This window comes from Sminthopsis crassicaudata, chromosome 3 (assembly GCF_048593235.1).
Source record: "Sminthopsis crassicaudata isolate SCR6 chromosome 3, ASM4859323v1, whole genome shotgun sequence".
Taxonomy (NCBI): Eukaryota; Metazoa; Chordata; class Mammalia; order Dasyuromorphia; family Dasyuridae; genus Sminthopsis; species Sminthopsis crassicaudata.
The window spans coordinates 569,722,849-569,747,759 of NC_133619.1; the positions used below are offsets into that span (position 1 = coordinate 569,722,849).

Sequence of the window (24,911 nt, forward strand, 5' to 3'; positions counted from 1 at the left end):
AAGAAATATGAATGGAAACAATACTCTCTATTATCCTTTATAGAATTTTAGCAGTGAAATGGAAAGCAATGAGAACAATTAGATTTATTCTACTGGACTGTAGAGGGCAGAATCAGTTACCAGGCAGAAATTATAGGGAGGTATATTAAAGGCCATTATAACAAACCTATCAAAACAAAAAAAAAACAAAAAGAAAAACGGCAGGGGAAAGGGGCCTTGATGATAGGTCCTTGTCACTTAAGATTAGAGCCTAAGATTACCTTCCATCTAATTCTGCATGTGCGTGCGCACGCACGCACACGCACACACACACACACACACCACCTCTTCCTTTAAAATTGTACAGGAGCTGTTTTTGCTTTTTCTTTTATCCCTAGTATTTAGTATTCTGTTTAGTATATTGTAGGAGCTAAACAAAAAACAAACAGAAAAAAAAGGGTATTTCAGCAACTTGATTATGGGTAAGGATGGATTAAATGATCTGTTAAGTCTTTACCAATTCTATGGCTGTGCTAAAACTTTACCTGAGAAATTTACTTATCCATAATATTCCCCAATGTTAGATTAAACAGATCCTACAGATTTTCTTAACATAGAAAAAGCAAACTTTAAATATGTGTAACAAAGGGTCACATTCGTAAAAGTTATTCATGATAAAATTTTTAATGCAATTTTTATCTTAAAAAAGCTCAACAAAATTTCAGTTTTAGTTGTTAAATACTGAGAAATATTTGGAAGACTAGTGTTAAATGAATGTAGATTCTACTCCAAAAATCCCAGTTAAATTATTTAAATCTTACTAAATTAGAATACATTTCCTCTAATGAGAAAAAAAAAAATATCACGTTAGCATACACATTTGTAGAAAAAGTTTCTTTTCCAACACTGTTCTTTTGTTTAGATTGTATACATTTAAATAGTCACAAAAAAATATAGGTATAAGTAATAGCTTTGTTATTCTTTAATTAATTGAACTGAGATTCTTCTTGCTCAAAACAATGTAATTAAGAAATATAAAATGCATAATAGTCTTGTTTCAAAGAGCAGTTTCTAATTTGTTACTTTTTGAAAGTAAGAATAAATCTTTTACTAATCTATAAAAGTCAAATTGTGCTATATAAAGTACCTTATCAATTATATTTTCACTGTAGTAATAACTTAAGTAATATTCTACATATCTGTGGGAAATGTGAAATATGAAACACAATCAGCAGATAAATTTTCTAATTCTCTTGTTAATGCTTCATTTTTCTTCTGTTTCTTTTGTTTCTTCGTCAAGAGAACTTGCAAAAAGTGCAGTGTTTGGACGGCATATGTAAGCGCTTGATTCACTTCCCAGCTCTGCTAACTGTTCCAATGATGAAACACAGGGATAATGGTCTTTTAACATATCTGGTAATTTACAAATCTTCTCCTGAAGACGTCGAGAACGTCTCACTGGTGTCAGAAATTTCAAGTCCTTAAATGAAGAACTATTTTCATCAACATTCATCTTCTTTTTCACACTAAAGGAGAACACAAAGTTATTCCTAAAGTTTCATATCAAACTATATTACCCTTTTTTAAGTGCTAAGATTTAGGAGGCAGTTCATCTTCAAGTAGCATTAAAAGAACATTAGTATAACTATTTGCTAATCTCAAAAAGGAGAAATTAAAACTCATACCTTATTTAACATTCAAACACAAGCTGTTTCCCCTCTTACTCTCTTAACTCAAAGCTATAATGTCAAATTAGAGGATTAAAAATTATTTCTTTAAAAAAATTTCTTTTTGATCTTTCTTTCTACCTTATAGTCTATATATTTTCATTTCAATTAACAGAGTTCATCATTGTGTTGTTTCCTGCCACAAAATTAGGAACATCTGATATATAGGAAGCCCAATTACTTAAAGAATTTTCAACTAAAAGTTTAAACAATATCATATATCATAAATAATATCATATATGTACATGCTGTACAAGGGGGAACTAATACCATTATTGTTTGTTGGGAAAAAAAAAAGAATTTTCAACTAAAAGTGTTACATAGATAAGACTTGTTGATAACATGTTATTTTAAAAATGTATGATGGGAGGTTAACAACAAGAAAATATGACAGGGGAAGTGGTAGAATGCTCCCATTGATACAATTACAGTGTTAATGAGGGCCTCCAGAATACTTGATTAATACCTTGTGATGAATTTATGGGAAGACACAAGGCAAGAGTCAAAGAGAATAGGCAGACTGCTGAAGGGAATCTACAAATCGATGAACTCATAAATCCATTTGAATATTTGAGACCTTTTTTTTTGTTTTATTTTGTTTTTTAAACTTGACCCTGGGTAGGGAGCTTCTAGTGAGGACAGCTCTTCAGTTTACATCTTAGCCAATCTAGATGTTTCCAATATATCAAATGTAGTCATAACACTCCTGAGTGTAAACCAAATCAAATTAAAATGTAACTGGGATATATATAACAAGATAAATAAAAATAAAGCAGTGTTATTCATATGGTTTTCTAATTCATTATGTGGCCTTCAGTGATCCTTAGGAAGTTTAGTAACCACCATTTCTAGTTTAGTTTGACCTTACTGCTCCAGGTCACTGAGAGGCTAGGACTTGCCCAGAGCTAGTTTGTGTCAGAGGGAGGACTGGAACCCAGAGTTTCCTGGTTGTAAAACCAGTTTTCTATTCACTACACCATGCTTCCCGTCATACTAGAGATGATGCTGCACTAACATAAATGTATTTTCAGAAACAAAAGTTTCATCAACATCACAATGAAGTAAAATGACCTGAAAAAATTTTCTTTTGGTAGTGGGGAAGTTTAGAGAAGGGGGGAAAAAAAAACTAAACAGGACAAACACTCAAGCAGAAAACTCGAAATTGTGTGGAATAGAGATAAGGTGAAGAACTTATGAATGTGAATTCTTTTTCTGTATTTTATTTTCATTATTTCTGTGTTTCCCCTATGACCTGTATAGTATGTGCAGGCCCATATGTACTTGAGCCTTGGGCCAGCTATATCTGAAGCCTGAAGACCTGGTTTTCTGTTTCCTAGAAATCAGGTGATTTCGGGGAAACAGAAACCTTACATTCTAATCTCTCCAGATAGCAACAACCAATTAGATGCCTCACTCTCCCCTTCTCAATATTCTCTTATTTGTGATGTAATCTCTTGTATAAAAGCTGTGTATCTTTACTACTTCTTTAGTCCTCCTACCAGAGTTTTCTCTTATCTTATGATAGAAGGGCTCATCCTCTGGAGGTATAATAAATGACCTTTCTGCTTTCTATTTTGAGTGCTCTGAGTAGTCATTTTGGGTAAGGGTCTTCAAAGGTAGAGGTTTTCAAGGGTAAGGGTCACAAAATGATACACTATTTAATTTAGAAATTATTCTCCTAACAATCCCAACATTTTGGATTTCAAAATCTTTTAAAAGACTAGCTAAATCAGTAGTGTCAAATTCAAACAGAAATAAGGCCACTAAACTATACACAAGGATTTCTGCAGGCTACATCTTGACTTAGAAAACCATATCTTATCTCTATGTGTAATTTTAGTCCTGACAGGCTAGTACAGAGTACAGAGTAGGAGCTATCTGGAGGTATTATATTTTTATTTAGTTAACTATTTGCCTATTACATTTTAACCTAGTACAGGATGCACAAGAGTTGCCCATTGTCAGTCAATGTGGAGAGTTATGTTGTTTAACACCTCTGAGGAAGAAAATATGTTTTAAACCGAGTTAAAGTTCAGTGAATTTCATTAGAGGTACGTTTGATTTGTTTTTTAAAGCATTCAGTCTTGGTTCCCAAACTGTGCATAGTCCAAAATACCACACTGAATTCAAAGGGGCCCCTTAGGATATTTAAAATTTTCCAGCAAAACAGTAATAATTAATAGTCTAATACATCTGTCCATCTATGGACAGTGTGATAACTACTAGCTCAAAGGAGTTCATCTTTTAACATTAGATGTTACATTTCTTCTGATGAGTCTCAAATGTTTGAAATATTTTTGTGTATTTATCCTTTCAGCTATGTCAACAACTACTAGAATTTTCTTGTTTCTTAGAAATTTTATATAAATATCTGTCATCTCTGGATAGTCAGTAATTCAAATTTTATTTTTTAACTTAGCTATAAATTGGAGGTCCACTTCTTTGGCCTTTTAGGTCCATACGCCAAATGGAATTATTAAGGTTTTTCTTTTGGTCTAGGGGTGCTATAAAAAAAATTACTTAGACATTAAAAGATGAATCAATAACATTTGGGAACTTCTGCATTATATTACATTACTTGTGTGAAATTGGGGACTAAATGTTTCAAGTAAATTTCTGCACACTAAATTTTGATACACTGAATTTTGGAAATCTGTGACTTACCTTTGCAAATATGGGGTAGTTGATACATTATATTTAATGACATAAGAACCCCTGGTTTCCTTGTCAGGAGTCTCCAAATCACTGTTTGAATCTTCTGTTTTATCCTCTTGCTCTTTTTCAAACACTTGAATTTTTACATTCCTTGTTTTATGATCTTTATCATTTGATTCTGAATTTTCCACTGCTGATGTCCCAACTACACCGATTTTACCCTGATTTATAACTTCTTCACATAGTTTGCTGATTTCTTCATTAGTTGAACAAACCTCATCAGCATTCTCCCCTGAAGAAAATTCATTTATAAATGAGAAACTTTTAGTCAATGTTACAATAAAGCTTTCTGGTTAAAGAAAACGTACATATAGATGACTGAATTTTTAAGCCAAAAATAAGGGACAAATTCTAGCAACTAAGCATCCTATTCATAATCAAGTGTCAGCTCCTTTCTCTCCTACTCTACACCTCAAAATTCCTTGATACCAACCCTCATTCTCTCCTCCCCCTTTTTCTATCTGATGATGAGGCAACTCATTTTCTTGCTGAGGATAAGTACATGTATAATTAGCCCCTCCTCCTACAGGCACACCTAAATGTCTACCACTTTGAAAAAAGCCTTGCTAGATTCTAAAATTTATTCTATCTGGTATGTCTCTTCCTTTTCTCAAGTCAAGATCCTGGAAAAAGCTGGCTATACAAAATTGCTTCTACTCAATCTCTTCTCACTTCTTAACCCTTTGAAATCTGGATCCCAACCTGATATGCAAATGAAATTCCTGTCTCCTAAATTACAAATGATCTAATTATTAAATATTATGGCCTTTTAAAAATCTTTATTCTTTTCAACCTATTGGCTGTTGACCATACTCTTATCTTTTTGTTGTTGTTGTTGTTTTTGGGGGGTAGGTTTTCTTTTTCTTTAATTTTTATTAATTAATTTATTTAATTTTTACAAAAATTTTATGCATAGGTAATTTTTCAGCATTGACAATTGCAAAACTTTTGTTTCAACTTTTCCCTTCCTTCCCCCCACCCATTCCCCCAGATGGCAGGTTGACCACTATATGTTAAATATATTAAAGTATAAGTTAGGGGGCAGCTAGGTGGCCCAGTGGATAGTGCACCAGCCCTGAATTCAGGAGGACCTGAGTTCAAATCAGGTCTCAGACGCTTAATACTTCCTAGCTGTGTGACCCTGGGCAAGTCTCAGGGGGGAAAAAAAAAAAAAAAGTATAAGTTAAATACTACACACACACACACACACACATCTAAACAGTTATTTTGCTGTACAAAAATAATTGGACTTTGTAACAGTATACAATTAGCCTGTGAAGGAAATAAAAAAATGTAGGCAGACAAAAAATATAGGGAATTCTATGTAGTGGTTCATAGTCAACTCCTAGAGTTCTTTCGTTGGGTGTAGCTGGTTCAATTCATTACTGTTCTATTGGAACTGATATGGTTCATCTCATTGTTGGAAAGGACCTCCGTCCATCAGAATTGATCATCACATAGTATTGTCATTGAAGTATATAATGATCTCCTGGTCCTGCTCATTTCACTCAATATCAGTTCATGTAAGTCTCTCCAGGCCTTTCTGCAATCATCCTGTTGGTCATTTCTTACAGAACAATAATATTCCATAATATTCATATACCACAGTTTATTCAGCTATTCTCCAATCGATAGGCATCCACTCAGTTTCCAGTTTCTGGCCACTACAAAGAGGGCTGCCACAAACATTCTTGCACATACAGGTCCCTTTCCCTTCTTTAAAATCTCTTTGGGATATAAGCCCAGTAGTAATGCTGCTGGATCAAAGGATATGCAGAATTTAATAACTCTTTGAGTATAGTTCCAAATTGCTCTCCAGAATGGTTGAATGCCATACTCTTATCTTGAATAATCCTCAGTTTCATATTTTGGTGACATTCCTCTCTCTTGATTCTACTCCTAACTCGACTACTTGTTCTCAGCCTTTTTTGCTACTTGTGGATAATTCCTGTTGTCTCATTTATTGACTCCATCAGCTCCCACTTGTTTAATTTTTACCTCTGCTTTTGTCTCCCAAATCTATATATCCAGACTTACTCTCTTTCTTTAGCTACAGTACACATTTCCACTTCCTTATAGGTGATGCCTTTGAAGTATCTCAGTCTTTTCAAAACAAAACTCATGATCTTTCCCATAATTCTTTCTTCTGAAAGGTTAAGAATAAACCATATACCCCAAAACAGTAAAAAATTAGAAGGCTGGATAGATGTTGCTATTTGGCAACAGAAACCTTGAAATGGATATATTAAAGGAAATAAGGTAAAGATATTAGGTTGTAAAGCCCAAATCCTTTTGAAGCCCAAGCTGGATAAAAAATTTCTAATACTTTCTTTGAACAGTTTACTAATGTCCCCTCTTTCCTTCAAAATCTGAATCTGAAAATGTGTTCTCTGAGTTAAATGAAAATAAAATGTTACTGATTTCTCTGAGTGAAGTTATTTTGCATATAAAATTTAATAATTTGAAAAAAATATACTCATGTGATAATTACCATCAAGCTTATAAGCAGCTGATTTAGCTAACAAAAGAATAGTTTGAAGATAGATAGCTGAATTTGAAAAATCTCTTTTCCTGAATGAAGAATCATAGAATCTTGAGTTCTAAGTGATCTTAGAGACCAGAGTCTAAAATATCAAAAAATAGACACATGAAAATCTATTCTTAGAAGCTGGCAAATTCCATATGAGGTTATCAAGTCACCTAAATGATTTAGTGTGGAGGATAGAACAGTCAGAAAAATGTTGGTTCAAATCTGAACTCCGATATTGGCTGTATGGCCCTGACCGAAACCTTCTAAAACCATTTCCTCACCTATACAAATAAGGAAAATAAAAACTCACCTATACAATGGGGAAAATAGCAGTACTGTCTTTAAAGAGTTATTTTGAGAATATAATGAGATAATATGTAAAAAACTTTATCAACTTGAAAGTGATCTACAAATGTTACCTATAATTATTATTTGAAAATAACCACTTAACATCAAAACACCATTATAAAGTCATAAAACCTATAATGTCACTTTACCTGTTAGTCTTTCCACTTACATGTTCCCTATAAACTGCCCCTTTTAATATCATTTCCTCCTCATATCATGCTTTTGCAAAGCCAATTAAAATTATCTGAATTTGCCTATATTCCTGCCTAAAGTAAAAGATGAATTAAATGATCTAGCTCTAGGATTTCCTAACTGATTAGACCTCATAAAATTTTAAAACATAGACACAATCTTCACATTGTCTAACAAAAAGAAGGAGTGAAACATTAATACAGGTTAAATATTTAATTTAGCCAAAATACTGAACTTGCAATGGGCTAGAGTGCCATGCTGTCTTATTAATGCTGGTAATTCTTGTATTCCACTACTTCCCAATTTTTTTCCTCCAAATTATTTTCAGATTCATTATTTATACTGATGAAGAAAAAGATAGGACATAAAATTCCCTTTAGTAAAGAGATTAAAGATAAAGAGCAAAGTTGAAAATACTTAGTTAACTAAAGCAGATGACTTACAAGTATAGCAAATTTTTAAGACATTTATTCCACCACACCAGTAGCAACCTTGCTTTTAATATGTAAAAATAAAGTACATATCACTGAAATTTCTTCCTAGGCCAGATTAAGTCCCATTTATGAAAACATTACTTACATCTACATCTCTTTTCTTCTGTTTTAAATGGAAAATCATTTGGTCTAATATACACTGATGTAAAAGGCTACTCCATCCTCTGTTCACGTGGGAATTTCAAAGGAGGCAGATGATGACTTATAACCTAAAATAAGTGCTCAAATGTCTACCTATTTTTGCTTATTAGAAAATCCCTTCTATAAACTGTCTCTGGAGCAGAAATATCTGTTGGTCAGTTAACTGGTAAGTTTTTCTAGAAAATAAATTCACTAAACATCAAAGAGGCTCACTTTTGCTTACAAGGAATCAAGGAAAAAAATGCTGTAAATTTAGCTAGCAGAATAATAGAATAGGACTAAAACAAAGTTAAAAGCTTAAACAAAAGTCCATTCTAATAAAAACTAATGAAATAGGAAATTATTTTAGGGAAATAAAAGATTGTAATTTACCAGAATTAGCTGTCACTTGATTCTTCATTGTTAAGATGTCTGCAAATGTGTGTCGCATTTCTTCCATAGGCTTAAGAAAACAAAATTAATCCTTCTTAGTAAAGAAAAACAGAGAATGAGACAAAATTTTTAGTCTCAAAACACTAAGTTGACCAACCACAAGTTGACCATGGTAAACATTAAGATTAAGGGAGTACATTTTCATACCCAGAAACATTTAAGATAGGAAATAAGGGTCCTTCCTATGTACATATATGTATAATTCCACATATATATATATATATATATATATATACATATACATAAACATGAACATTTGGGTTTTTAATCTCATAACTATTTTCCTTCCTAATCCTACTACTATCATCCTAAAATCAAGGCTTTTATGACCCCATGTTTGTATTATACAAACAATAATCCAACATTAATTTGGTTCCCTCGTCTCCTGTTTTTCAATATATTCTGCACAAGTTCTAGATTCTTAGCCTAACATTCAGGTCAATGCCCTTACTGAGGCAGAGTTTTATTTTTAAAGTGACTTGCCAAGAGGCAAGTACAGAGTAAGTGTCTGAGAACAAATTTAATTTAAGGAATTCCTGACTACAAGCATAGCGCTTTATCTATTGTGCCACCTAGCTGTCTTTCCCTTCTCTAAATGCTTATATTTCTACCATATTACTGAGGTTTCTTCATTACTGAAAGAATACTTGATTTTCAATCAAAAGACCCAAGCATCGTTTCATATTTTTCACTTATGTATATTATATGACTAAGGAAAGTTCATTTAACCAATTTGAACCTCAGTTTTCTCATCTGTAAAGTGAGAATAACTTCATCTATCAACCTATCTTTCTCACAGGACTAGAAAGTTTAAATGAGACAATCCATGAAAATGTACTTTGTGAACTATAAGCTCTATGAAAATGAAGTCTGTAGTCAAAAGACCTGACTTCAAATCTGGCCTTCAGACACTAGCTATATAACCCTGTGTAAGCCATTTAATTTGCCTCAATTTATTCAACTGTAAAATGCAGATAATAATAATATGTATCCCCCAGTGTTGTTGTGAGGACCAAATAAGAGAATAATTTTAAAGTGCTTAGTATAGTGCCTGGCATAGAGTAAGTGTTATGTAAATGTTACTACTTTGTAAGATTGTAAGGATCAAAAAGCTTAGCAAAGCACTTGACACATAGCAGCTGCTATATAAATGTTTAAATTTCCCTTCTTCCCTTAATACTATCACTAGATTGTATGCTTCTTGAAGGTCTATGTTTGATAAAGTTTCATATTTCCCAGTATGAATAGAGTGCCATGTATAGTCAGAGATATATTCAAATATATGTGAAAACTAAATTAGCTAAGACCAGAGTTGTTGGCCAAATCCTTCAAGAAAAGATAAGAAGATAAGCTTTGGAAATATGCTCTATAAGAGCCCATGGAGAAAATTGCTTATGATCATACATACTGCAATACAGTCAGAAGTTTTAATTAACAAACTTTTGTGGGACATTTATATTCATATGTCGGAGTGGAAGACTTGAAATATATGTTTCCAAAGATGCCAATTGTTTCTTAGATTCCAACTTTTTCAGAAGGCTATAAGAGAGTAGACACTGATTTACTTCTTAATTTGTCTTAAGAATGCTTCAAAACAATACTCATTTTAATTGAATTATCAAACATTTTCCTATCAATTCTACTTATTAAAGATGCTTGACAAATTTATCCCATTTAGTATAGCAATCAAAAACAATTGTAGCAGAGTAATTTCCTTTTTTTTTTTTTTTTTTTTAATCAAAGCCTTTTATTTTCAAAGCACATGCATGGATAATTTTTCTACATTCACCCTTGCAAAATCTTGTGTTCCAAATTTTTCCCCTCTTTCCCCCACTGCCTTCCCTAGATGGCAAGTAATCCAATATATGTTAAACATGTTAAAAAAAGAAAAAAAAGTGATAAAGAAAACAAAATGCAAGTAAAAATAACAAAAAGAATGAAAATGCTGTGTTGTGAACCACACTCAATTCCCACAGTCCCCTCTCTGGGTATAGATGGCTCTCTCCATCACAAGATCATTGGAACCAGTCTCAATCATCACAGAGGAATTTTCCGATCAAGATCCTTTCAGTGGTTCCAACAAGTTAATATTAATTTTATAATAATATTAAAATGCTTTAACTCATAATACAGACATGACTGATACAAATAAAAGCACTTCAATAAATTTAAAGACTGTCAAGTGATATTGAGACCATTATGAAAACCACTATTCTGATTAATAAACAACTTTATTCTGATTAATAAACCTAAAAATACTTAGTAAAGCTGATTCTTCTGCGTTTGTGATTATTAGCACCATTTTTCATAACCAAAAATTAATCATATAAAGACTTTTCAAGGAATTGATCTATTTTGAATAGAATTTGGGGTGAAGAATGAAGTGATGTTAATTCTTATAAATGGCCTGAATTACCTTCCATTTAAATATAAGTGACTATACAAGCCACAAACCATGTTCTCAATTTCATTTTTTTAAAGAGTATGGCAATTATAAGTATTATGTATAGTATATACTAGGATGTACATTAGAAATGATAAAGATGAATTTGGACAAAAGTTTAAAATGAGAGAATTATCTGAATATGGAATATATTTTTGAAAAAACAATGCTACTTTATTGCCCACACCATATGGATGCAAATGTATTGAGAGAAAAAGGCAGTAAAACTGCTCTAAAGCAGTTAACAAGCATGCTGGACAAGTATTTTTCTATTTGAAAAGTAATTTCTCAGAAAATATTTTCAAAATATTATTGTCTGAGGAATTATTCTTCAAAGTATTTCCTTTATATCATAGAATTTCTTTTCCTTTAAAAAGTAGATTTATTATGCAAACCTGTTCTAGTTCAGTCTGCCAAAATAAGTTTCCTTCCATGAAAGCAAAATATTTCCTTAAGAACACAAAATTTTAATTTAAAATTCAGATTCAGTATACAAACCAGTTACAATTCTGTTTCCCATATATATCTCCTCCTGAGAAGCAAATATGCAATCTGTACTTTTCAGTTACATTTTCATTCCAAATTAACAAATTACTTCTTGCTTTATGTAACTTTTATAATTCAGTCATCAATGTCTGATCATCTTTGGGAAACAGATGATAATTTTCTAAAATAAATCAATATTGTTAACAGCAGAGCTTTTGTGATCCTTTCCAAACCATATAAATAACTAATTTCCTATAATTTACACCAATAGTTTCTAGAATAACTGCGATAATCATACAATAATAAATACTAATAAATTGTAGTTCTTACCTGAGCCCCTGCAAGAATGGCTTTTTCGTATATTGCAATGATATTTTCAAGAGGACTTGTAATTGGTTCAAGGCGTGCAAGACACACCCAGTATTTAACAAGTTTCTTGGCATCTGGAATTTTTACAATAAGCTCCTCCAGTGTTAAAAGTACCTCTTCCCTTGCACATCCCTAAAGTTGGAGAACACACAAGTAAAATAAATGACAATATATTTATCTTTCCTGCTTAAAACATTATGGACAACTGATAAATGGTTAGACTATATACACGGGTTTAAAGACACTAGATAGACATAATCGTAGAAATGATTTACTTTTTTTCTCTTATGTAATAGTTGAGATGCTTATTAATACAAAATGTCTGAGAGAGCAAAAAAAGAGGTGATAGAAAAGGTCTGAATAACAACCTTGAATAAAAAAAAAAAAAGTTAACTATCATAATTGTTATGAGACCAGAAAAATTATGTGTGTAAAATGTCTAGTTGAATTTTTCCTGTAATTGATTTTTTATCCATGAAAAAAGTAAATGATAAAGCTGAAGTATTATAAATTTGAGATTTGCTGCACAACAGCTTTTAATTTCCTCAAGAATTACATGTCTACATACCCAAAAATGCAAAAAAAAAAAAAAAAAAGTATTTCAGCCTTAGTTTTGGTGATTAATCATCAATCGTTGGTATAGTAGAATATTCAGTGGGGATCAAGTTCTAGCTCTGCCACTTACAGTATAATTTTGAGTGAAGCATTTCATTTGTCCAGAACTGGTTTCTCATCTATAAAATTAAAAGTTTGAAATGGATGATTTCCTTCCAAAGTTCCTTCTAGTTTTAATATTCTGTAACCCATCTGTAAATTTCCCTAAAATTTTAATATTTAGACTTAATAATAAAGAGTCATTACTTTATACTTTAGATGGTGACCAAGTCAACATAAAAAGAAACCACCTACTAGTTTTTCTGCAATTGTACTTCTCAGTGAAGTTTCCTTTAATACATGTATATACAAAAAAGAAAAGTGGGGACTACTCTTAGTTGTAAGTTAATATCTTAGCTTCTTTTTAAAGAAAAATCTTTATCTAGCTTCCAAAAGAACCAATATCTTGACTTACTTTGAAACTGCAAAAATGTGCATATTACGCTTCTTCCTTTAAATCCCTTTCAATCAATTCATAATTTAAAACAAAAGAACGGTGCCAATATGGATCTCTAAGTCTAATCAATAACAATTTTAAACACTTTGAAAAATGAGAAGAATTTTGGTGTTTTGAAATTTAACCTGACCCTATGTAGTTAAATAAAAGTACAAAATCTCTTGTGATACTAAGGTAAAGAACCTTAATTCAGAAGATAAATAGTCAATTTATATATTTAAATATATTTATATATATATTTATATTTTATTAAATATATATTTTATATATATTTACATATATATATTTATATATATACAGCTTCCTAGGACCACAGAAGTTTTAGAAAAAGCAGCATTATGCAGGAATAAGTTAAAAAGGAGTTCTCAAAGGAAAAACAATAATCTGGGATTAGAAAGATTTACAAGAAAATTCTAACATTCAAAGAAAAAATATAAGACTGTACAAACGTTTTTACTAAAGTAGGAAAAGATGAGATCTACCAAATCCTTCTATGAAAAAGTAGGTGTATGAAATGGCCACACTAGATCTTGAAGAACTGAGAAATTATACCTCCCTCCCTTCTTGGTAGAGGTGGGAAACTGCATGTTTAGAATATAATGCACAGTTGATATGTTGGCTGGCTTTGTTGAACAGCTTTTTATACCTCTGTCACAAGACATGGTTTACTGGAGGGGAGATGGACAACATTTACTCTGACGGAAGAAATAAAGGAAAGATGGAGGGAGGAAGGAAAAAAAGAAGAAAAAGAAAATTGAGAGTAAATAAACAAGCATTTATTATCAGTTATGTACCAGGTAACTGTACTAATAAGCATTTTACAAATATTTTCTTATTTAAGCCTCAAAACAATCCTGGGATTTAGATGCCATTATTAAATCCATTTCACAACTGAGAAAACTGATGCAGGCAATTTAAGCAATTTGTTCAGTATTACACTGCTATTAAGTGTCTGAGACCAAATTTGAACTTAGCTCTTCCGGATTCCAAGCCCAGTGCTCTATTCATTGTACCACCTAGCTGTCTCTGGAAATGAAGGAAATATAAAAACAAAAGTTATCAATTAAAAATAAGATAAAAGTTAAAAGAAAAAGTAACATGTAAACTATTACATGTGTCTCCATATGGCCAGAGGTCAAAGTTCTACAGTATAGCAAGAATTAAAGTAAGTAGGACTTCTTCCCTATGTTCTCATGGGATGCTTACTCATTCAGTCAAATTCTATCAAGAATTCAGCTGGTGAACAGTCTCCAACCTCTTCTAGTATCTCAGAAACCTGAAAGTCAAACTGGCTTAGGTTGTGACAGCAGATATATCACTTTAGAGCTTAATCAGAGAACTGAGGAAAAAAGAGAAATGAGACAGAACACACTAAAGATTATGTGGAAACCTACTAAACTTGTAGGAAAGAGCCCAACATCCTTGTGAGGCTAGTTCAAAACCCCCAGAAATTACTTGGGGCAAAGATCAAGGTTAGTGAAATGTCAATTATCTAGTGTATAAAGAAGCTAAAATAGCTTTGAGATCCAGCTCCCATAGTAACTTCCATCAAAAGGGAAAGAGTTAGAAAGTGAACAATAGGGGGAATTAAGAAAAAAAGACTCATACTACTTAAGAGCTCAGGGAGAAAAAAACCTCAATGGGCATGAGCATAAACAGATAAGCCAAAAAGGAAAATGATAATAACAGAAGAAAATATGGTCTTTAGATCAGGTAAAATAGCACAGGCATTCATAAATATATCTCAAAACAAAAGAAAACTGAATTAATACCTGATGAGGGAGAGGGATCCTGAAGATCCCTAACAGAGAAAAGAAACATATTAAAATGTTCCTGAATGATTCTGAAAGCAGAATTTATGGTCCATGCAACAGAAATAATTGGTAGAACAGAAAAAACCTGAGTTCATAGAGGCAAGTCTTACAAAGAAATAAAAGAAAATAATTAATTAGGAATGCAAATATATGGAAATAAAGGACGATTTAGAAGAATCAAAAAGCAATAATATTAAAAAATAGTATGCTCTCCATACAAATACTGATCTTGAAGACAAGATGTTTAGAAACAACTTAAGGATTTAAATTTCCTAAATGAAAATGACAAGTCAAAAACCTGACACCATCATGTAAGAAATAATATAAGAAAAAAGTCCAAAAATTCTGGGGGAGGAAAAAAACTCAGTGTCAATCAAAAGAATCCATGTATTTTCTTCATAAGAAAATATAAGACTACAAACTCCAAAACACATCATAGTTAAATTCTACCAAACAACAAATTCTGCAAGCAACCAGGAAAATCCCCATCATACATAAAACAAAGAAGGAAAATTCTAATAACACAAGACTATTCTGCACCCACAAGAAATTGTAGGAAAAAAAGGGCATTTGTCCCAAAGAGCAAAGGAGCTCAAGGTGACCTTTCTGACAAATCTAAGCCCATTAATGAAAAAATTTGTATGTTCAACTTAAAAGAAGTATTAAAAATATGCCTAGGAAAAAAATATTCCTAGAAAGAAGAAATTATTTACTTCTTAAATATTGCACACAGCCCAATTCTTAAAAAAGAACTCCATTTGATAAAAACTGCTGGAAAAATTGGGAAACATTTTGGCAAAAATTAGGCTTAGGCCAACATCTTATATTCCATACTAATTTTAAATGTGTATGTCATTTTACTATTTCAAGTCATACTTAAAAAAAAAAAAAATTGGAAGAGAAGCAGATTACATATCTCTCACAGTTAATGAGATTTATTCTAAACCAAATGAGAGATAAATGCTCCAAATCTCTAATAACAAAAATGCAAATCAAAACAACTCTGAGGAACCCTTCACTCTGCAAATTGGCCAAAGGTGACAAAAGATGGGAACAGTCAAAGTGGAATGTTGTGCAGAGATAGGTATCCTAGTACATTGTATAATAAATCAATACAATCATTTTGGAAAGCACTTTAAAATTATCCGAATAAAATATCTAAATTGTATTTACCTTTTGACTCAGAAATTCCATTTGTATCTTATACCCCAAAAAAACCATTAAGAAGAAAAAAATTCCTATATATGCCAAAATATTTATAGCAGTATTTTTTGTGATAGCAAAGATTTGGAAACAAAGTAGATGGCTATAGATTCCTGTGCCACAGGAATGAGATGGAATATTATTCTTTAAGAAAGGGGAAATATGAATAAAGCATGGAAATAGCAATATGAAATGATGCTGAGTAAATTAAGCAGAGCTCAAAAACAATGTAAACATTAATTACAACATAGGAAACAAATATACAAATAAAATTATGAGCGAATGTTGCAAAAGTATAAAGTAAAAGCAAGGCAAAAGAAGATATGAAATATTCCCAATTTACCCTCTTTCCAGAGGTGGAAGGCTTACAAGTGTTGTATATTGGAAATATTTTCAGACTTTCTTGGTCTTTAAGTGAACTTTATTGATCAGTTATCCTATTTTTTTCCTCTTCTTTCTCTTTTTTTTGGGGGGGAGGGGGAACTTTTGAGGCAGCTAGGTGGTGCAGTAGAAAGAGCACCAGCTTTGAAGTCAGGAGGCCCTGAGTTCAAATCTGACCTCAGACACTTAACTAGCTGTGTGACCCTGGGCAAGTCATTTAACCTCAATTGCCTCAGCAAAAAAAAAAAAGAAAAAAAAAACTTTTGATGCATGAGATAGCGCTCTAGGAGGTAAAGGGGAAAAGACACTAAGGGAAACTAGGTGATTTAAAATCAATACTTAAAAAAAAAATTTTTTTTCAAAAGAATTCAATTACAAAGATTGGTGAGCTAGGGAAACAGGCTTTGTGGTCTATATGGTCTTCAAAGATGTGGTTGTGCTTTTAATACATAATATTTTAATTTCTCTCAGTATTATCGATTTTGTGCTTATTAAATATTTTTGATAAAAGACTATCAGTGGCAAAAAAAAAAAAAAAAAAAAAAGGAATTTGAAAATCTCATCACCATTCTGCCACAAATATTTATCTATAAAAATCCAGTAAGATAAATAATTTTTGTCACTCAAGTAATGAGACTAATTTTTCTATTTCTATAACTGATTGTCCTATAAATTGGTTTACTCAAAAATATAAGATTATTTTTATACAAGAGTTTTAATCTCAAAAATGATACATGACTGAAAATTTAGACAAACAAGACTAATGTGATACAAATGAAGTAGACTACTGAATTAAATAAATTAAAATTCTAAAATACCTTATTAATTAAGTTCAAGTATTCAGAAAATATTTTGTTAACTTTATCAGTGAATAATCTTTGCTCATCTTCTTCTGCAATGGTGGTCCAGAAAGACTCAATTGGTTTTTCTTTTGGTAATTCCATCTTAGAGGGGGCAGGTACACCAGATATAGGTGGTCTTTTAATTACTCTTCTTTTGTCATTTTGCCATTCAACCAGACGAGCTCTACAATGAAAGAAAATATATTAGGTCATAGACATAGAACTAAAAGAGATCCTAGAGATTGTCTACATTAAGTCACCTATGGTTACAGATGAGGAAACCAAAGCCCAGTGGAGTAAAATAATTTACCCAAATTCTAAGTGTCAGAGTCAGGATCAAACCTAGGTTCTCTGATTATATAGCTAGTGATTTCTACTGTACCATGCGGAAGGAAGGAAGGAAAGGAAGGAAGGAAGGAAAGGAAGGAAGGAAAGGAAGGAAGGAAAGGAAGGAAAGGAAGGAAGGAAAGGAAGGAAAGGAAGGAAGGAAAGGAAGGAAAGGAAGGAAAGGAAGGAAAGGAAGGAAAGGAAGGAAAGGAAGGAAAGGAAGGAAGGAAGGAAGGAAGGAAGGAAGGAAGGAAGGAAGGAAGGAAGGAAGGAAGGAAGGAAGGAAGGAAGGAAGGAAGGAAGGAAGGAAGGAAGGAAGGAAGGAAGGAAGGAAGGAAGGAAGGAAGGAAGGAAGGAAGGAAGGAAGGAAGGAAGGAAGGAAGGAAGGAAGGAAGGAAGGAAGGAAGGAAGGAAGGAAGGAAGGAAGGAAGGAAGGAAGGAAGGAAGGAAGGAAGGAAGGAAGGAAGGAAGGAAGGAAGGAAGGAAGGAAGGAAGGAAGGAAGGAAGGAAGGAAGGAAGGAAGGAAGGAAGGAAGGAAGGAAGGCAGGCAATGTGGAAAGGATTCAATACTATAAAGAGGTATTCAAGTTGTATATAGCCAGGCTTTGAAATTTAGGTGCTGTTATTCTCAAGGGCCATCCCAAAAGAACCAAGTTTCAATTTAGATTATTTTTAAAAAAGCATTAACATAAAAACATCTAAACATATGCTTTGCTTTAGAGGCCATCTTTCTAGATTAGTTTAAAGTTATTTGCAAATCATGGAAAAGGAAATACATGCCTAGTAGATTATACTGTACTAAAAAGCAGTTTGTAAACTATTATGAAAATAATTTAGTAAGCCTTTTTGGTGATTCATTTTTACCTTCTTTCTTCTGCTGATTCTTTGGTTAGTGTAGTTCTTTGTCCTGTATTGATAGGTGGTCTTGTTAAAGTGTATCTTCTCTTATCAACAATTTTGGAATCCTCTCTGAATTTACTACTGAAAGTTGAGGCAGGTTTGGATTCAGAATTACGAATGGCTACAGCTACAGATGTTCTACATTTTGATGAAGCTTCATTTTCTTTTACACTAGAAATCAGATTAGTCTTGACATTTGGTAGAACTGGATTTGAGAGAGGTAATCTCTTTTTAAGAGGCTCTCTTCGGATAGTAACATTGACAGCTGTTCTAACAGTGGCTTCTTTCTCTTTGTTCTGGATAGCATCAACCTGGTTTTTCCGAGAAGATTGAAAGGCTGTTTTATTCTGGGAAGAAGCAATACTATTAGATTTAGTGGAACTAGTAATAGATGTTGTTCTACCGCCTTTCACAGATATGTCGATTCTGCTTACAGACTGAGTTTTAGGAATAGTAGTTGAAGCTGTCTTATTTGTCATAGAACCTTCTTCTGTAACCACTGATGGCTTTCGAAATGAGTTAACTTTAGACTGGACAACTCTACCACGATAGGAACCAAGGACTGGCTTCTTTGGCAAAGTAGCATCTTGCTTCAACTTCTCTGCAGCTAGTTGTTTCTCCTTACTATTTCTTTTAAGGCGAAAGGTTTGACTAAGTGACACAGAGCGAATTTTAGGGTCTTCTTCATTTGGTAACACTTGTATAGTTTGATCACAGTTCTCAGGAAAACAACAGACATCAACTTCTACAGTTGAATTTGTTAATGTATTGGTAGATTTTAAAGGAATGCCATTTCTTTCTACCGTCAGGATATTTTTTCTCCATATAGGACGATTAACATTTTCTTTATCATCCTGAAATAGTTAATTAGATGAGTCAGTTAATTTATGATTAATTTCTTTCAGAGGAAAAAAAAAACAAGCACAGGACTAAATTATAAATATATATAAATTTAAAAATAAAGGATTTAAATATTAAACTTACCATTTTAGTGCTGGTAAGCTTTAGTGCTTTTGGCACCTTCTTGATTGAGTCTCCAGCTACTTTTTTATTACAGTTAGTAGTATTGCTTTAAAAAAGAAAAAGAAAAAGGAAAAAATTTAAGAATTTGAACTGTTTAAATATACATATTCCTTACTCCCCCACATACTTTAAAAGCTCTCACTTATAAAAAGTCTGAGTTAATTATAAATCACTTCTATTCCTTTAAGTATATTTCTTTAGAAACTACCACAGATAACACTTTTGAGGTATCATAATATCTGATACTTTAGCATTTCTTTAATTAAAAAAAAAAAAAAGCTAAGTCATACTGGTTTTCACGCAAGAAATTCAAACTACATATAAACAGTTATATTAAAATACACTGACGACTTTAAGCAGTTGAAGTCAATAAAAGCCTCCAATTTCCCTTTGACATTGGAAATTTTAAGTAGTTAAGAGTCCATATGGGGCAGCTAGGTGGTGCAGTGGATAGAGCACCAGCCCTGAATTCAGGAGGACCAGAGTTCAAATCTGGTCTCAGACACTTAACACTTCCTAGCTGTGTGGCCCTGGGCAAGTCACTTAACCCCAGCCTCAGGGAAAAAATAAAATAAAAATAAAATACATTGACATGAATTTTAGTTTTGGTACGTTTTGGCATGACACCTTTATTACCTTATTTTAAAAATAAATCCCACTTCCTACCTGTGTGACCAAGTCACTTAATCCCAATTGCTTTGTCAAAAATAAATAAATGAATGAATGAATGAAAATTAAGGCTTTCAGGCTCTCCATGTTTTTGTCTTTAGTTTGCTGAGAAAAACCACTGACCACCACTTTATTGAGTATTAGCTAGTCTATTTAATAGATTATCAATCATTCCAAAATGAAGTCTCACAGGGTTTTTCACCTGTCACAATAATAACACTAAAAAATTTTTCCTTAAAATAATCAGTATCATCTATTTAAAACCATCAGCAAGCATCATATGTAATGGGGATAAACTAGAATCATTCCCAATAAGATCAGAGATAACAAAAGGTTGTCCACTATCACTATTCAATATCATATTAGAAATGTTATCTTTGGCAATAAAAGAAGAAAAAGATTAAAGAGATTAGAGTAGGTAATGAGAAAACCAAATTATCATTTTTTGCAGATATGATGGTATACATAAAAAACCCTAGAAAATAGACTAAAAATCTACTAGAAACAATCCACAGCTTTAGCAAAGTTTCAGGACACAAAATAAATCCATGTAAATCATTAGCATTTTTATATATTACCAACAAAGTCCAGCTATAAGAGATACAGAGAAATTCCATTCAAAATAACTGTCCATAGTATAAAATATCCGAGAATCTATCTGCCAAGGGAAAATCAGGAACTATATGAACACAACTACAAAACATTTTCCACACAAATAAAGTCAGATCTAAATAACTGGAAAAATATCAAGTACTTTTGGATAGGTCAAACGAATATAATGAAGATGATAATACTACTTAAATTAATCTACTTATTTAGACTATACCAATCAAACTCCCAAGAAATTGTTTTACAGATCTAGAAAAAATAATAACAAAATTAATCTAGAAGAATTTCAAGGGAATTAATGGGAAAAAAAAAAAAATGCCCATGAAGGTGACCTAGCTGTACCCAGATCTAAAACTGTATTATATAGAAGTGGTTATCAAAACCATTTGGTTATGGCTAAGAAACAGAGTAGTCAATAAGTGGAACAGATTAGGATCACAGGACAAAATAGCCAATAACTATAGTAATCTAGTGTTTAACAGATCCAGCTTTTGGGATAAAAACTTACTATTTGACAAAAACTGCTAAGAAAATTGGAAACTAGTATGGCAGAAACTAGACATTGACTCATGCCAAACCCCATATACTAGAAAAGGTCGAAATGGGTTCATGATCTAGATAGAATTATATTATAAACAAATTAGAAGAACATAGGATAGTTTACCTCTCAGATCTGTGGAGGAGGAAGGAATTTGTGATCAAAGAACTAGAGATATTGATCACAAAATAGATATTTTGGATTATATTAAGTTAAAAAGTTTTTGTACAAACAAAACTAATGCAGACAAGATTAGAAGGGAAGCAATAAACTGGGAAAACATTTTTACATTCAAAGGTTCCGATAAAAGCCTCATTTCCAAAATAGAGAACCGACTCAAGTTTTTAAGAATTTAAGCCATTCTCCAATTGATAAATGGTCAAAGGATATGAACAATTTTCAGATGAAGAAATTGAAACTATTTCTAGTCATATGAAAAGGACTCCAAATCACTATTGATCAGAGAAATGCAAATTAAAACCACTCTGAGATACCACTATACACCTTTCAGATTGGCTAAGATGACAGGAAAAGCTAATGATAAATACTGAAAAGGATATGGGAAAACTGGGACACATACTTTATTGATGTAACTGCAATGTGGAACTCTGCCCAAAGAGTTATCAAACTGTGCATATCCTTTGACCCAGCAGTGTTTCTATTGGACTTATATCCCAAAGAGATCTTAAAGGAAGGAAAGAGACCCACATGTGCAAAAATGTTTGTGGCAGTCCCTTTTATAGTGGCAAGGAACTGGAAACTGAGTGGATGCCCATCAACTGGGGAATGATTGAATAAGTTATGGTATATTAATGTAATAGAATATTAATGTTCTGTAAGAAATGATCAGCAGGATGATTTCATAGAAGACTGGAGAGACTTACATGAACTGATGCTAAGTGAAATGAGCAGAACCAGGAGATCATTATACATGGCAAAAAATAGGATGATCAATTCTAATGAATGTGGCTCTCTTCAACAAAGAGATAATTGATGCCAGCTCCAGTGATCTTGTGATGAAGAGACCATCTACACCCAGAGAGAGGACTGTGGGAACTCAGTATGGTTTACAACATAGCATTCTCACTTTTTTTGTTGTTATTTGCTTGCATTTATTTTCTTAATTTTTTTTCTGGTTTGATTTGATTTTTCTTGTGCAAGATAATTGCATAAATATGTATGCATATATTGGATTTAACATATATTTCTACCATGTTTAACATATATTGCACTACTTGCCATCTAGAGGAGTGGGTATGGGAAGGGGGAGAAAATTGGAACACAAGGTTTTGCAAGAATTAATGTTGAAGAATTATCCATTCATGTTTTGAAAAATAAAAAACTTTAATAAAGGGAAAAAAAAAGAAATACCTTTGTCTTAAGTGACATGTTATAAAACTCAAATAAGCTTTACTCTACCTGGTTTTCTGCTTTTCCTGTAAATTTAAGGAAGAAAAGGCTTTTTTTCTTGCAAGATATTCCTCTAATTTTTGTCTTCTTTGTTCTAATAGATAAATGGAAAAGAAAAATCAACTACATTGAAATTTCAACAAATATACTAACAAATTAAAGCTCTTTCAACTAACGTACTTCAAAGAAATATTTGTTCAAAGTAAAGCCTCTATATAACTGGAAAGTAGAAATTAATGGATTCTGCTTTATCTAACAAGATCACAGCAGCATAGATTTAGGGCTAGAAGCCAGTGGTTCTTACAAGATATGCCAGGGCACAATAGCTAGGTATGTCATGAACTGTATGGAACTTGTCATTAATTATGTGGAACTCAAAACTTGCTATCAACTGGGCACGATTAATTCTCCCAACTGTCTTTTTAATGTGCTGATTCTCAAAAAAAAAAAAAAAAAAAAAAAAAAAAAAAAAATTCTCTACCCATGATCAAAAAAAGAACCACTGTCCAAACCCCTTACTTTATGGATAAAAAAAACTGAGACACAGATACATCATAAAGAAGAATGCATGGTTGAAATAAAATGAAAATCTATTTTTAAATACAGCAATTCATTCAGGTAGGGTTTGGAGAACCAATCTATACAAATTACAAAAGGGTCAATCAACTAGCAAGTTTCTGAAACAACATTTGAACCCAGATCTTTCTGACTTCAAATTAGGTGCACCCTCTCCTAGAAGACCCTACTACTCACATGCCTCTCATTAAGCAGTACCACTAGGGTTAAAACACCCATTGAGTATTCCTTTCCATGGCATTGCTCTGGCTCAAAGTTAATAACTTAAGAAGTAGGAGACATTCAAATGCCTACCATCCATTTGCACAAGAAATAAACCCCACAAAACAATACAATTACCCTCAAAACAGGGAGAAATAATAGCTAACACATAAAACATAATTACAAATGTTAGCATTTACATGATAAAAATCTGGCATTTATATAAAAATTCATATTTACATAAATCTGCATTTACATGATATAAATAGAATAGCCAGTATCTGCCCAATGTAAGTATAATTCACTCACGACATGCATATTATAGCCAATATTTATTATAGAGGAGCTAGCATTTGTATAACATAAATAAAATTTGCATCTACTGTGATATAAATAAAATAACTAGCATTTACATGATGGACAGTGGCGAGCATTTATAGAATGAAACTATAATTAGGATTTACATAATATAAATGAAGGAAGGAATAGTTAGCATTGATGACATAACGTAGTAACAAGTATTAATATAATGTAAACATAATTAGCGACATAAATATATAAATAGTATAATGACTAGTGTTTATATAACTACGAATAGTAGTAAAAATAGCTAACATTTAAGGGTTGTAAAATGCTGTTTCAAAGGTAGGCTGTCTCCCCTCTTCCCTTCTCCCCTCGCCCTTCCTCCCCCCCCCCAGATCTGGACGTAGGTTGTAGGCAGACCAGACCCCCGTTTGAATCCCCCTTGATGTGGAGAAGACAGCAGAAAGCAGGTGGTGATCACGCTGGCTCCCCGGGTCTGTAGCGCAGATGCATTAAGGCAATGGGCACACGACGGGAGGGAGAGGGGAGAGAGAGGGGCTCCTTTAGGAATCCCGGCAGCCCTGCCCCCATGCACCCCTCATTCAGTTTCCCAGTTCAATCGACCATACGCCACAAACAGTTCTGAACAGCCGGAACCAAGTGTCTTCCCCAGACTGACCTACTCCCACTCCCCGAACCCCCCATCACAAACCAGTCAGTCAATCAGTCAATAAGTATTTATTAAGCACCTACTACACACCAGGTGCTGGTTTCAGCTGGGAAACAAAGAAAAGCAAAGGGTCGTCTCAGCCCTCAAGAAGCTCCCAATCTAAAGATTCACCGGAAGTGAGGAGGAAAGCAACGCCCTCTGCCGCTCCACACCCCCGCAGGCCCACCCGAGATCGAGGCTTCTGCCGAATCTTACGCCCCACGATCCAGCCTCCGGCCCCCTCCCCCATCTCCCCTCGCGGCCCCGACACCTTCACCTTTGAACAGCGGCATGGATCGCTGCGTGGTGGGCAGCTGCAGGTGCGGGGCGCTCATGATGGCCGGGGGCGCCTCGGGCCGCGTCTCCTCAGAAGGCAAGCTCGCGCCGCCTCAGCTCCGTCTGACTAAACCCCAGCAGACGACAGGCAGCAGCGTTCGAC

The 24,911-nt window shown here is 33.1% G+C and overlaps 1 protein-coding gene across 3 annotated transcripts; it reads right to left on the bottom strand.

Moving 5' to 3' along the window:
* Nucleotides 1-650: 650 nt before the first annotated feature.
* CKAP2 (cytoskeleton associated protein 2) lies at nucleotides 651-24,911 on the bottom strand. Of its 3 annotated transcripts, none has more exons than XM_074304808.1 (9): nucleotides 24,750-24,911; nucleotides 22,693-22,777; nucleotides 19,419-19,503; nucleotides 18,399-19,288; nucleotides 17,184-17,391; nucleotides 11,818-11,988; nucleotides 8,499-8,568; nucleotides 4,371-4,653; nucleotides 651-1,505 (listed from the first exon to the last, which is right to left on the bottom strand). In XM_074304808.1, exons 1-9 carry the CDS (start codon nucleotides 24,805-24,807, stop codon nucleotides 1,244-1,246), a joined length of 2,112 nt encoding a protein of 703 aa, XP_074160909.1. In that variant the 5' UTR covers nucleotides 24,808-24,911; the 3' UTR covers nucleotides 651-1,243. The 3 variants fall into 3 exon arrangements, with proteins under 3 accessions (XP_074160909.1, XP_074160911.1, XP_074160912.1); XM_074304810.1 differs by lacking the exon at nucleotides 24,750-24,911 and adding an exon at nucleotides 24,524-24,585; XM_074304811.1 differs by lacking the exon at nucleotides 22,693-22,777.

What these genes read in the sequence shown, in the direction of transcription:
- CKAP2 (XM_074304808.1), bottom strand. Translation starts at nt 24,807, where the DNA reads ATGAGCGCCCCGCACCTGCAGCTGCCCACCACGCAGCGATCCATGCCG. An exon ending in ATCCATGCCGCTGTTCAAAG is followed by an intron (nt 22,778 to 24,749) that starts GTGAAGGTGTCG and finishes TTTATCTATTAG; the next exon opens with AACAAAGAAGACAAAAATTA. An exon ending in CAGGAAAAGCAGAAAACCAG is followed by an intron (nt 19,504 to 22,692) that starts GTAGAGTAAAGC and finishes TCTTTTTTAAAG; the next exon opens with CAATACTACTAACTGTAATA.